Genomic DNA, 12,938 nt, shown 5'->3' with positions numbered 1-12,938 from the left:
GTCTTGTATGTCTCTGTGTTGCCCTGTGACAGACTGGCGACCTGTCCAGGATGTACCCCGCCTCTCGCCCGGGACGCAGCTGGAGATAGGCACCTTCAACCCTCCCGACCCCATTAGGGAAGAAGGGTTTTCAGATAATGCATGATGGATGGATGGAAAATGTCATATAATCCTCCCAGAAAATGAGACATTAGCTATGGAGTTCATATAGTTGTTGATCCTATTGTTAGCATGAAGTTGGATAGTTCTGCCTCTACCTCTAATTCAATGTATTAACATAGCTGTATTGTTGTGTGGTAAACTGACTGCTCCTATAAATATCTTAACACATATTGCATGACTACTGTTGTAAGTTCTGGTCTATCTAGTTTAGAGAGACACATCAATCCCTTGTTGGTCAAACTCTCTTTAGTGACATGGTGCACCAAGTCACTTGTGGCTAATATTTGTCCTGGAAGTTGATAGAAACACTGATATGTGTTGCTGGTGCAGAAAGTGTAATGATGTAGTAAAGAGAGAACTGAGCCTAGAAAGCAAAAGGCATAGTCCACTAAGCTGGGTGGATTCTCTGGTCCAATACTGAGATGGCTTCAATCAAAACCAAGGAACAGGGATTTTTTCTTTCAATACTTAAGTTCTCATTGTAAATCACATGTGAGATACCCAAAGGTTAAATCCTGGAACCGTTCCTATTTAATATCTACAATAACTATGAAGACGATACACAGCTCTGATGTTTGAACAAATATATGTTGATGGATGGATGGATGGATGATAGGCAGGCAAAAGGGTGTAATTTAGCCTAAGATTATATGTTACTTTTTACCACAAACGTTAATCTATTCAATTGACATTTTAAATGATAAACCAATATAAAGTGATGCATAATTGTGATGTGGAAGGAAAATGGCACATTGTTTTCTGGCACACATTTCTTTTTGTTTGTCAAAACTCAAAAATGATGGTGTGGATTTTTAACAGATTCATTCTCTATGATGACCTTGACAGAAATCCAGCGCTGCTAGTAGTTGAAAGCCACTTTTTTTAAAGAGACAACTCAGAGAACACAGAAACATATTTTTAATAATAATTAATTACTTAGAATTAGGCCAAATGTATATTTTATGTTAAAGCAAAAGGTTATAAAGTTACTGTACACATAGTTCACATTAACAATTTCAATGAATTGTTTATTCAGCTTATTTTTTCATGTAAATCTCAAAAAACACAATGTCATCGCAGGAGGCATCATGTTAAACAGAGAAACACCACGGTTCACCATTTCCATGAGCCAGTAAAAGAGTGAACGAAATTTGATCGTTCACCGTGTTGTGTTACATCCTGCTTTGTCTTACAAAAGCGACACCACTATTTTGCTTATGTCATCCTCGATTGCTGATTGGTGGACACCTGTAGAGTGACTTTGACTTCCGTCACCAGATCAGTTTAAATACAGAGGAGCGTCGACTCCGTCACAGAACGGGGACCAAAGCTTCAAAGAGTTCTTGCTTCAACAGTGTTTGAACGGAACTTCTTTTCTCCCTACCAAAGCTGACTGTAGATCTCTCTCAACCTTGCTGCTACTTTAACACTACTAAAGTAGTCAACGTAAAGCTTTTTTTCCCTCAGTTTCTTGTTAAAAGCACAAGAAAACCCGAACCAAGATGGAATCCCAGGTACGTCAGAACTACCACCGCGACTGCGAGGCCGCCATTAACAGGATGGTCAACCTGGAGATGTTCGCCTCCTACACCTACACCTCTATGGTAAGAATACTATTTGCACTACCTCTGCTTCATTAGTCTGTTTATCTATTTAGCCACCTGGTCAAATAAAATGCTGCTGATGCTAGCTTTCAGAAATGAAAATAAGGGACACCCATCAGTTTAGGATGATTAAAGAAGTGGCCACGACAAATTAGCTTTACATAATATTTCATGTGTTTTTATTTGGGTCGTTATTGTTAGACTTAGTGTTTATGTGTGTGATAGACTGGTGTATCTACGGGACATTTATAGAAATTCGGAACCAACATTTAACAGTCAAATGCGGGACGATTCCGTATTTTACGGATGATAACTCAGCTGAGGCTGCAGTTGTTCTTGACAGACTCCATTACTCAACGTGACTTGACCAAAACTGCTTCTTGGCCAGATAATAATGGGGCGCGATTTGTTTCAATAACTGTACTGCTTGTTTGTTCAACAGGCTTATTACTTCTGCCGCGACGACGTGGCTCTGCCGGGTTTCTCCCACTTCTTCAAGGAGAACAGTGAGGAGGAGAGGGAGCACGCCGAGAAGCTGCTGTCCTTTCAGAATAAGAGAGGAGGCCGAATCTTCCTCCAGGATATCAAGGTAAGAACAACTAATGCTAACAAAAGACACATGGCAGCCATTTTAATGTTTGAATTGTAACCTAAATCAAATATACTCCAAAAATATTGAGCTGTAAATGTTTTCCATTTTACAGAAACCAGAGAAGGATGAGTGGGGCAGTGGGCTGGAAGCCATGCAGTGTGCTCTGCAGCTGGAGAAAAATGTCAACCAGGCTCTGCTGGATCTGCACAAGATGGCCTCTGATCGGGTTGATCCCCATGTAAGATAAAAGTTATATTTTTCTTCAATGACATTTGATGTTTTTGAATCTAATAAACAATTCTGTTTCAGCTGTGCGACTTCCTGGAGTCCCACTACCTGAACGAGCAGGTGGAGTCCATCAAGAAGCTCGGTGACCACATCACCAACCTGACCCGCATGGATGCACACAAGAACAAGATGGCGGAGTACCTGTTTGACAAGCACACCCTGGGAGAAAAAAGCTAAATGCCCAGCAGGGAACATGGAGTAGAAGTGTCTGTAACAAAGGCTTCAGGCTAAATTAGTCTACTCCAGAGTTTATTAAGCATTTCATTGATCTAATCAGTTTCTGAAGTTGTTGAGTGTATTAAGAAGTTGGTCTAAGTGTAACTTCTGATTCTCTGAATAAACATCTTGAGCTGGAGTTCTGTGGTCTGACTTGTTTCTAATTTGCATTGAGGTGTAAATTGCTACTCAGTCTAGAGTGATTTTTTATATGTAAAGCAAGTCATTTTATTTATACACTTTGGACTGAGGTGATAAACTATTTCAACTTGGAATGTCAAAAATTGTCAGTAACCTTGATTCTTAATATTGTTCTTCAAAAAGCCATCAGTTTTCCCATGTCTTCCTCACCACCTATCAATTATGGAGATTGGTAGATTTATAATGCAGAAAATATAAAACACAAAGTTTTTAAATTTTTCAATATCAGAGAATTGGTTACAAAAACTGTAGCTCTAAATACATTTTGCTTGCGAGTGTTGGAATGTGTGCTCTATTTAGTTAAGGATAAAATTCAACCTCCTAAACAACACAATCATGCCACATTTAACTTATTTTCTTTCATCAAATTACAGTAACACATAAATGTGAAAGGACCCAGGAGTGATAAGTATGTAAAATATATCTTTAACTGTGTACCTAAAATAAAAACAATTTGATTAACGATACTAATTTCCTGCATGTATTTTAAAGATTTTCAGTAAAATAAAACTTTTTTTTCAGTAACATTGTTTCTCAGTTCCTATGGAGTTTTGTTATTGCACAGCGCCATCTGGTGGAAATGATCTGCACGACATTTTGAAGACAGTTCATTTCATTACAGTTGTGTAACTTAAAGGTAAATTCAATTAGATGTTTAATAAGAAGTCAGCTCTCAAATACATCTTTCAACAGATGACGTCAAGCCACGAAAGTTATTTTCTTCACTTAACTAAATGGCAATGATATATTTGCAAAAATGGCTATTTTTTTGGTAAAAAGAAAATAAAGAATGATCTTCGATTAATCTGAATTATTTGCAATGAAATCTTTGAATATCCAAAACTACAATATATAATCTAAAAATGTCATGTAATCCTCCCAGAAAATGAGACATTAGCTATGGAGTTCATATAGTTGTTGATCCTATTGTTAGCATGAAGTTGGATAGTTCTGCCTCTACCTCTAATTTAATGTATTAACATAGCTGTATTGTTGTGTGGTAAACTGACTGCTCCTATAAATATCTTAACACATATTGCATGACTACTGTTGTAAGTTCTGGTCCATCTAGTTTAGAGAGACACATCAATCCCTTGTTGGTCAAACTCTCTTTAGTGACATGGTGCACCAAGTCACCTGTGGCTAATATCTGTCCTAGAAGTTGATAGAAACACTGATATGTGTTGCTGGTGCAGAAAGTGTAATGATGTAGTAAAGAGAGAACTGAGCCTAGAAAGCAAAAGGCATAGTCCACTAAGCTGGGTGGATTCTCTGGTCCAATACTCAGCTGGCTTCAATCAAAACCAAGGAACAGGGATTTTTTTCTTTCAATACGTAAGTTCTCATTGTAAATCACATGTGAGATACCCAAAGGTTAAATCCTGGAACTCTTCCTATTTAATATCTACAATAACTATGAAGACGATACACAGCTCTGATGTTTGAACAAATATATGTTGATGGATGGATGGATGGATGGATGGATGGATGGATGGATGGTTGGATGGATGGATGGATGGAAGTATGAATGGATGGATGGATGGATGGATGGATGATAGGCAGGCAAAAGGGTGTAATTTAGCCTAAGATTATATGTTACTTTTTACCACAAACGTTAATCTATTCAATTGACATTTTAAATGATAAACCAATATAAAGTGATGCATAATTGTGATGTGGAAGGAAAATGGCACATTGTTTTCTGGCACACATTTCTTTTTGTTTGTCAAGACTCAAAAATGTTGGTGTGGATTTTTAACAGATTCATTCTCTTTGATGACCTTGACAGAAATCCAGCGCTGCTAGTAGTTGAAAGCCACTTTTTTTAAAGAGACAACTCAGAGAACACAGAAACATATTTTTAATAATAATAATTAATTACTTAGAATTAGGCCAAATGTATTTTTTATGTTAAAGCAAAAAGGTTATAAAGTTACTGTACACATAGTTCACATTAACAATTTCAATGAATTGTTTAGTCAGCTTATTTTTTTCATGTAAATCTCAGAAAACACAATGTCATCGCAGGAGGCATCATGTTAAACAGAGAAACACCACGGTTCACCATTTCCATGAACCAGTAAAAGAGTGAACGAAATTTGATCGTTCACCGTGTTGTGTTACATCCTGCTTTGTCTTACAAAAGCGACACCACTATTTTGCTTATGTCATCCTCGATTGCTGATTGGTGGACACCTGTAGAGTGACTTTGACTTCCGTCACCAGATCAGTTTAAATACAGAGGAGCGTCGACTCCGTCACAGAACGGGGACCAAAGCTTCAAAGAGTTCTTGCTTCAACAGTGTTTGAACGGAACTTCTTTTCTCCCTACCAAAACTGACTGTAGATCTCTCTCAACCTTGCTGCTACTTTAACACTACTAAAGTAGTCAACGTAAAGCTTTTTTTCCCTCAGTTTCTTGTTAAAAGCACAAGAAAACCCGAACCAAGATGGAATCCCAGGTACGTCAGAACTACCACCGCGACTGCGAGGCCGCCATTAACAGGATGGTCAACCTGGAGATGTTCGCCTCCTACACCTACACCTCTATGGTAAGAATACTATTTGCACTACCTCTGCTTCATTAGTCTGTTTATCTATTTAGCCACCTGGTCAAATAAAATGCTGCTGATGCTAGCTTTCAGAAATGAAAATAAGGGACACCCATCAGTTTAGGATGATTAAAGAAGTGGCCACGACAAATTAGCTTTACATAATATTTCATGTGTTTTTATTTGGGTCGTTATTGTTAGACTTAGTGTTTATGTGTGTGATAGACTGGTGTATCTACGGGACATTTATAGAAATTCGGAACCAACATTTAACAGTCAAAAGCGGGACGATTCCGTATTTTACGGATGATAACTCAGCTGAGGCTGCAGTTGTTCTTAACAGACTCCATTACTCAACGTGACTTGACCAAAACTGCTTCTTGGCCAGATAATAATGGGGCGCGATTTGTTTCAATAACTGTACTACTTGTTTGCTCAACAGGCTTATTACTTCTGCCGCGACGACGTGGCTCTGCCGGGTTTCTCCCACTTCTTCAAGGAGAACAGTGAGGAGGAGAGGGAGCACGCCGAGAAGCTGCTGTCCTTTCAGAATAAGAGGAGGCCGAATCTTCCTCCAGGATATCAAGGTAAGAACAACTAATGCTAACAAAAGACACATGGCAGCCATTTTAATGTTTGAATTGTAACCTAAATCAAATATACTCCAAAAATATTGAGCTGTAAATGTTTTCCATTTTACAGAAACCAGAGAAGGATGAGTGGGGCAGTGGGCTGGAAGCCATGCAGTGTGCTCTGCAGCTGGAGAAAAATGTCAACCAGGCTCTGCTGGATCTGCATAAGATGGCCTCTGATCGTGTTGATCCCCATGTAAGATAAAAGTTATATTTTTCTTCAATAACATTTGATGTTTTTGAATCTAATAAACAATTCTGTTTCAGCTGTGTGACTTCCTGGAGTCCCACTACCTGAACGAGCAGGTGGAGTCCATCAAGAAGCTCGGTGACCACATCACCAACCTGACCCGCATGGATGCACACAAGAACAAGATGGCGGAGTACCTGTTTGACAAGCACACCCTGGGAGAAAAAAGCTAAATGCCCAGCAGGGAACATGGAGTAGAAGTGTCTGTAACAAAGGCTTCAGGCTAAATTAGTCTACTCCAGAGTTTATTAAGCATTTCATTGATCTAATCAGTTTCTGAAGTTGTTGAGTGTATTAAGAAGTTGGTCTAAGTGTAACTTCTGATTCTCTGAATAAACATCTTGAGCTGGAGTTCTGTGGTCTGACTTGTTTCTAATTTGCATTGAGGTGTAAATTGCTACTCAGTCTAGAGTGATTTTTTTATATGTAAAGCAAGTTATTTTATTTATACACTTTGGACTGAGGTGATAAACTATTTCAACTTGGAATGTCAAAAATTGTCAGTAACCTTGATTCTTAATATTGTTCTTCAAAAAGCCATCAGTTTTCCCATGTCTTCCTCACCACCTATCAATTATGGAGATTGGTAGATTTATAATGCAGAAAATATAAAACACAAAGTTTTTAAATTTTTCAATATCAGAGAATTGGTTACAAAAACTGTAGCTCTAAATACATTTTGCTTGCGAGTGTTGGAATGTGTGCTCTATTTAGTTAAGGATAAAATTCAACCTCCTAAACAACACAATCATGCCACATTTAACTTATTTTCTTTCATCAAATTACAGTAACACACAAATGTGAAAGGACCCAGGAGTGATAAGTATGTAAAATATATCTTTAACTGTGTACCTAAAATAAAAACAATTTGATTAACGATACTAATTTCCTGCATGTATTTTAAAGATTTTCAGTAAAATAAAACTTTTTTTTCAGTAACATTGTTTCTCAGTTCCTATGGAGTTTTGTTATTGCACAGCGCCATCTGGTGGAAATGATCTGCACGACATTTTGAAGACAGTTCATTTCATTACAGTTGTGTAACTTAAAGGTAAATTCAATTAGATGTTTAATAAGAAGTCAGCTCTCAAATACATCTTTCAACAGATGACGTTAAGTCACGTAAGTTATTTTCTTCATTAAATGGCAATGATATATTTTTAAAAATGGCTATTTTTTGGTAAAAAGAAAATAAAGAATGATCTTCGATTAATCTGAATTATTTGCAATGAAATCTTTGAATATCCAAAACTACAATATATAATCTAAAAATGTCATGTAATCCTCCCAGAAAATGAGACATTAGCTATGGAGTTCATATAGTTGTTGATCCTATTGTTAGCATGAAGTTGGATAGTTCTGCCTCTACCTCTAATTTAATGTATTAACATAGCTGTATTGTTGTGTGGTAAACTGACTGCTCCTATAAATATCTTAACACATATTGCATGACTACTGTTGTAAGTTCTGGTCTATCTAGTTTAGAGAGACACATCAATCCCTTGTTGGTCAAACTCTCTTAATGACATGGTGCACCAAGTCACCTGTGGCTAATATCTGTCCTAGAAGTTGATAGAAACACTGATATGTGTTGCTGGTGCAGAAAGTGTAATGATGTAGTAAAGAGAGAACTGAGCCTAGAAAGCAAAAGGCATAGTCCACTAAGCTGGGTGGATTCTCTGGTCCAATACTCAGCTGGCTTCAATCAAAACCAAGGAACAGGGATTTTTTTCTTTCAATACGTAAGTTCTCATTGTAAATCACATGTGAGATACCCAAAGGTTAAATCCTGGAACCCTTCCTATTTAATATCTACAATAACTATGAAGACGATACACAGCTCTGATGTTTGAACAAATATATGTTGATGGATGGATGGATGGATGGATGGATGGATGGATGGATGGATGGACGGAAGGATGGATGGATGGATGGATGGATGGACGGATGATAGGCAGGCAAAAGGGTGTATTTTAGCCTAAGATTATATGTTACTTTTTACCACAAACTTTAATCTACTTCATTGACATTTTAAATGATAAACCAATATAAAGTGATGCATAATTGTGATGTGGAAGGAAAATGGCACATTGTTTTCTGGCACACATTTCTTTTTGTTTGTCAAAACTCAAAAATGTTGGTGTGGATTTTTAACAGATTCATTCTCTTTGATATCCTTGACAGAAATCCAGCGCTGCTAGTAGTTGAAAGCCACTTTTTTTAAAGAGACAACTCAGAGAACACAGAAACATATTTTAATAATAATAATTAATTACTTAGAATTAGGCATAATTTATTTTTATGTTAAAGCAAAAAGGTTATAAAGTCATTGCACACAGAGTTCACCTAAACAATTTCATAAATTGTTTATTCAGCTTATTTCTTCACATAAATCTCTGAAAACCCAATGTCATCGAAGGAGGCATCATATTAAACAGTGAAACACCACGGTTCACCATTTACATAAATCAATAAATAAATGAATTAAATTTGATCGTTCACCGTGTTGTGTTACATCCTGCTGTGTCTTTCAAAAGCGACACCACTATTTTGCTTATGTCATCCTCGATTGCTGATTGGTGGACACCTGTAGAGTGACTTTGACTTCCGTCACCAGATCAGTTTAAATACAGAGGAGCGTCGACTCCGTCACAGAACGGGGACCAAAGCTTCAAAGAGTTCTTGCTTCAACAGTGTTTGAACGGAACTTCTTTTTTCTCTACCAAAGCTGACTGTAGATCTATCTCAACCTTGCTGCTACTTGAACACTACTAAAGTAGTCAAGGTAAAGCTTTTTTTCCCCTCAGTTTCTTGTTAAAAGCACAAGAAAACCCGAACCAAGATGGAATCCCAGGTGCGTCAGAACTACCACTTGGACTTCTAGTTCGCCATTAACAGGATGGTCAACCTGGAGATGTTCGCCTCCTACACCTACACCTCTATGGTAAGAATACTATTTGCACTACCTCTGCTTCATTAGTCTGTTTATCTATTTAGCCACCTGGTCAAATAAAATGCTGCTGATGCTAGCTTTCAGAAATGAAAATAAGGGACACCCATCAGGTTAGGATGATTAAAGAAGTGGCCACGACAAATTAGCTGTACATAATATTTCATGTGTTTTTATTTGGGTCGTTATTGTTACACTTGGTGTTTATTGGTGTGTCTACGGGACATTTATAGAAATTCGGAACCAACATTTAACAGTCAAATGCGGGACGATTCCGTATTTTACGGATGATAACTCAGCTGAGGCTGCAGTTGTTCTTGACAGACTCCATTACTCAACGTGACTTGACCAAAACTGCTTCTTGGCCAGATAATAATTGGGCGCGATTTGTTTCAATAACTGTACTACTTGTTTGTTCAACAGGCTTATTACTTCTGCCGCGACGACGTGGCTCTGCCGGGTTTCTCCCACTTCTTCAAGGAGAACAGTGAGGAGGAGAGGGAGCACGCCGAGAAGCTGCTGTCCTTTCAGAATAAGAGAGGAGGCCGAATCTTCCTCCAGGATATCAAGGTAAGAACAACTAATGCTAACAAAAGACACATGGCAGCCATTTTAATGTTTGAATTGTAACTTAAATCAAATATACTCCAAAAACATTGAACTGTAAATGTTTTCCATTTTACAGAAACCAGAGAAGGATGAGTGGGGCAGTGGGCTGGAAGCCATGCAGTGTGCTCTGCAGCTGGAGAAAAATGTCAACCAGGCTCTGCTGGATCTGCACAAGATGGCCTCTGATCGGGTTGATCCCCATGTAAGATAAAAGTTATATTTTTGCTTCAATGACATTTGATGTTTTTGAATCTAATAAACAATTCTGTTTCAGCTGTGCGACTTCCTGGAGTCCCACTACCTGAACGAGCAGGTGGAGTCCATCAAGAAGCTCGGTGACCACATCACCAACCTGACCCGCATGGATGCCCACAACAACAAGATGGCGGAGTACCTGTTTGACAAGCACACCCTGGGAGAAAAAAGCTAAATGCCCAGCAGGGAACATGGAGTAGAAGTGTCTGTAACAAAGGCTTCAGGCTAAATTAGTCTACTCCAGAGTTTATTAAGCATTTCATTGACCTAATCAGTTTCTGAAGTTGTTGAGTGTATTAAGAAGTTGGTCTAAGTGTAACTTCTGATTCTCTGAATAAACATCTTGAGCTGGAGTTCTGTGGTCTGACTTGTTTCTAATTTGCATTGAGGTGTAAATTGCTACTCAGTCTAGAGTGATTTTTTTATATGTAAAGCAAGTTATTTTATTTATACACTTTGGACTGAGGTGATAAACTATTTCAACTTGGAATGTCAAAAATTGTCAGTAACCTTGATTCTTAATATTGTTCTTCAAAAAGCCATCAGTTTTCCCATGTCTTCCTCACCACCTATCAATTATGGAATTGGTAGATTTATAATGCAGAAAATATAAAATGTCAACCAGGCTCTGCTGGATCTGCACAAGATGGCCTCTGATCGGGTTGATCCCCATGTAAGATAAAAGTTATATTTTTGCTTCAATGACATTTGATGTTTTTGAATCTAATAAACAATTCTGTTTCAGCTGTGTGACTTCCTGGAGTCCCACTACCTGAACAAGCAGGTGGAGTCCATCAAGAAGCTCGGTGACCACATCACCAACCTGACCCGCATGGATGCCCACAACAACAAGATGGCGGAGTACCTGTTTGACAAGCACACCCTGGGAGGAAAAAGCTAAATGCCCAGCAGGGAACATGGAGTAGAAGTGTCTGTAACAAAGGCTTCAGGCTAAATTAGTCTACTCCAGAGTTTATTAAGCATTTCATTGACCTAATCAGTTTCTGAAGTTGTTGAGTGTATTAAGAAGTTGGTCTAAGTGTAACTTCTGATTCTCTGAATAAACATCTTGAGCTGGAGTTCTGTGGTCTGACTTGTTTCTAATTTGAGGGCTTTGTGCCTCTAAAATGGGTAAATTCAAATTTAATATGCAAAGCTTTTTCCAAGTCAACTTATGAAGGTCAATTTGAAGACAATCTCACAAAGATGCAGGTCTTCCAATGTGGACCAGGAACTGACTATATGAGGCTTTTCCCTTGTAAAAATCCCAGTTTGGGTTTTTCTGCTTGGAGTTTGGATGTTTTCACACAGCCAATGTGGGAGCACTGGTTTACTACTACACTCCCAATATATGCATGATGGATTAACTGGTCTCCCTAATGGATGAAACCTGAATTTATTGGAGTAAATGGTTAAATATTTACAATAATCCATTTTCAAGGTTGTGTTAAGATTTGTCTGAACCTCCTGTCTTACACTTTAATTTAGGCTGGGCAACATTCAGACATTCTAGTGAATACATTGAGGTGTAAAAAGCTTTTTATTCAGTCTAGAGTGATTTTTAACGTCTGATGTAAAACCAGTTATTCTATTTATACACTTTGGACTGAGGTGATAAACTATTTCAACTTGGAATGTCAAATTGTCAGTAACCTTGATTCCTAATATTGTTCTTTAAAAAGCCATCAGTTTTCCCATGTCTTCCTCACCACCTATCAAGTATGGGAAATTATGGAGATCAGTAGATTTATAATACAGGAAATCTAAAACAGTTTTTATATTTTTCAATATCAGAGAATTAGTTACAAGAACTTGCAGCTCTAAATACATTTTGAATGCGAGATTAAGACTGTGTGCTCTATTTAGCTTAGGATAAAAGGAAATCAAATGGAAATATAATACAACCTGCTGAACAACACAATCATGCCACATTTAACTTATTTTCTTTCTTCAAAGCAAAATATTACAGTAACACAAAAATGTGAAAGGACCCAGGAGCGTTATATATGTAAAATATATCTTTACTGTGTACCTAAAATAAAAACAATTTGATTAACGATACTAATTTCCTGCATGTATTTTAATGAATTTCAGTAAAATAAAACTTATTTTTTTCTGTAACATTGTTTCTCAGTAGCTATGGAGTTTTGTTATTGCACAGCGCCATCTGGTGGAAATGATCTGCACGACATTTTGAAGACAGTTCATTTCATTACAGTTGTGTAACTTAAAGGTAAATTCAATTAGATGTTTAATAAGAAGTCAGCTCTCAAATACATCTTTCAACAGATGACGTTAAGTCACGTAAGTTATTTTCTTCACTTAACTAAATGGCAATGATATATTTTTAAAAATGGCTATTTTTTTTGTAAAAAGAAAATAAAGAATGATCTTTGATTAATCTGAATTATTTGCAATGAAATCTTTGAATATCCAAAACTACAATATATAATCTAAAATGTCATGTACAGGGCTGCACAGTAGCACAGTTGGTAGAGTTGTTGCCTTGCAGCAAGAAGGTCCTGGGTTCGATTTCGGCCTGGGGTCTTTCTGCACGAGTTTTACATTCTCCTGTGCATGGTGGGTTCTCTCCGGGTTCCGGCTTCCTCCCACAGTCCAAAAACATG

At 37.6% G+C, this 12,938-nt stretch overlaps 4 protein-coding genes and 1 pseudogene across 6 annotated transcripts in view; all 5 read left to right on the top strand.

The window, feature by feature from the left end:
- The first annotated feature begins 1,413 nt into the window (after positions 1-1,413).
- LOC122821368 (ferritin, middle subunit-like) overlaps positions 1,414-12,938 on the top strand; it is a 23,414-nt gene continuing 11,889 nt past the window's right edge. The window contains exons 1-4 of one of the 2 annotated variants that reach the window (XR_006369001.1): positions 1,414-1,766; positions 2,209-2,355; positions 2,471-2,596; positions 2,668-2,877. Coding sequence is in view for 1 of the 2 variants with exons in the window: in XM_044099223.1 (XP_043955158.1) it covers positions 1,665-1,766; positions 2,209-2,355; positions 2,471-2,596; positions 2,668-2,823 (531 nt within the window). In the remaining variant the exon portion in view is untranslated. Of the gene's footprint in view, positions 1,767-2,208; positions 2,356-2,470; positions 2,597-2,667; positions 3,002-12,938 lie in introns of those variants that run through there. The other variant, XM_044099223.1, reaches the window with a different exon arrangement.
- Positions 5,256-6,848, top strand: LOC122821375 (annotated as a pseudogene).
- The window catches only part of LOC122821372 (ferritin, middle subunit-like), a 19,515-nt gene continuing 15,718 nt past the window's right edge, over positions 9,142-12,938 (top strand). The window contains exon 1 of the mRNA XM_044099229.1: positions 9,142-9,339. The gene's annotated coding sequence lies outside the window, so the exon portion shown is untranslated. The remainder of the gene's footprint in view (positions 9,340-12,938) is intronic.
- The window catches only part of LOC122821371 (ferritin, middle subunit-like), a 6,862-nt gene continuing 3,155 nt past the window's right edge, over positions 9,232-12,938 (top strand). Inside the window, exon 1 of the mRNA XM_044099226.1 lies at positions 9,232-9,351. Within this exon, the coding sequence (XP_043955161.1) occupies positions 9,340-9,351 (12 nt within the window). The 5' untranslated portion in view covers positions 9,232-9,339. The remainder of the gene's footprint in view (positions 9,352-12,938) is intronic.
- LOC122821377 (ferritin, middle subunit-like) lies at positions 9,339-11,390 on the top strand. Of its 2 annotated transcripts, none has more exons than XM_044099233.1 (4): positions 9,339-9,441; positions 9,871-10,017; positions 10,133-10,258; positions 11,057-11,390. In XM_044099233.1, exons 1-4 carry the CDS (start codon positions 9,397-9,399, stop codon positions 11,210-11,212), a joined length of 474 nt encoding a protein of 157 aa, XP_043955168.1. In that variant the 5' UTR covers positions 9,339-9,396; the 3' UTR covers positions 11,213-11,390. The 2 variants fall into 2 exon arrangements, with proteins under 2 accessions (XP_043955168.1, XP_043955167.1); XM_044099232.1 differs by lacking the exon at positions 11,057-11,390 and adding an exon at positions 10,331-10,664.

The sequence above is a fragment of the Gambusia affinis genome, linkage group LG19, assembly GCF_019740435.1.
Source record: "Gambusia affinis linkage group LG19, SWU_Gaff_1.0, whole genome shotgun sequence".
NCBI lineage: Eukaryota > Metazoa > Chordata > Actinopteri > Cyprinodontiformes > Poeciliidae > Gambusia > Gambusia affinis.
The sequence above is the reverse complement of the archived record's forward strand: the minus strand, read 5'-3'. Positions and strand labels throughout refer to the sequence as shown.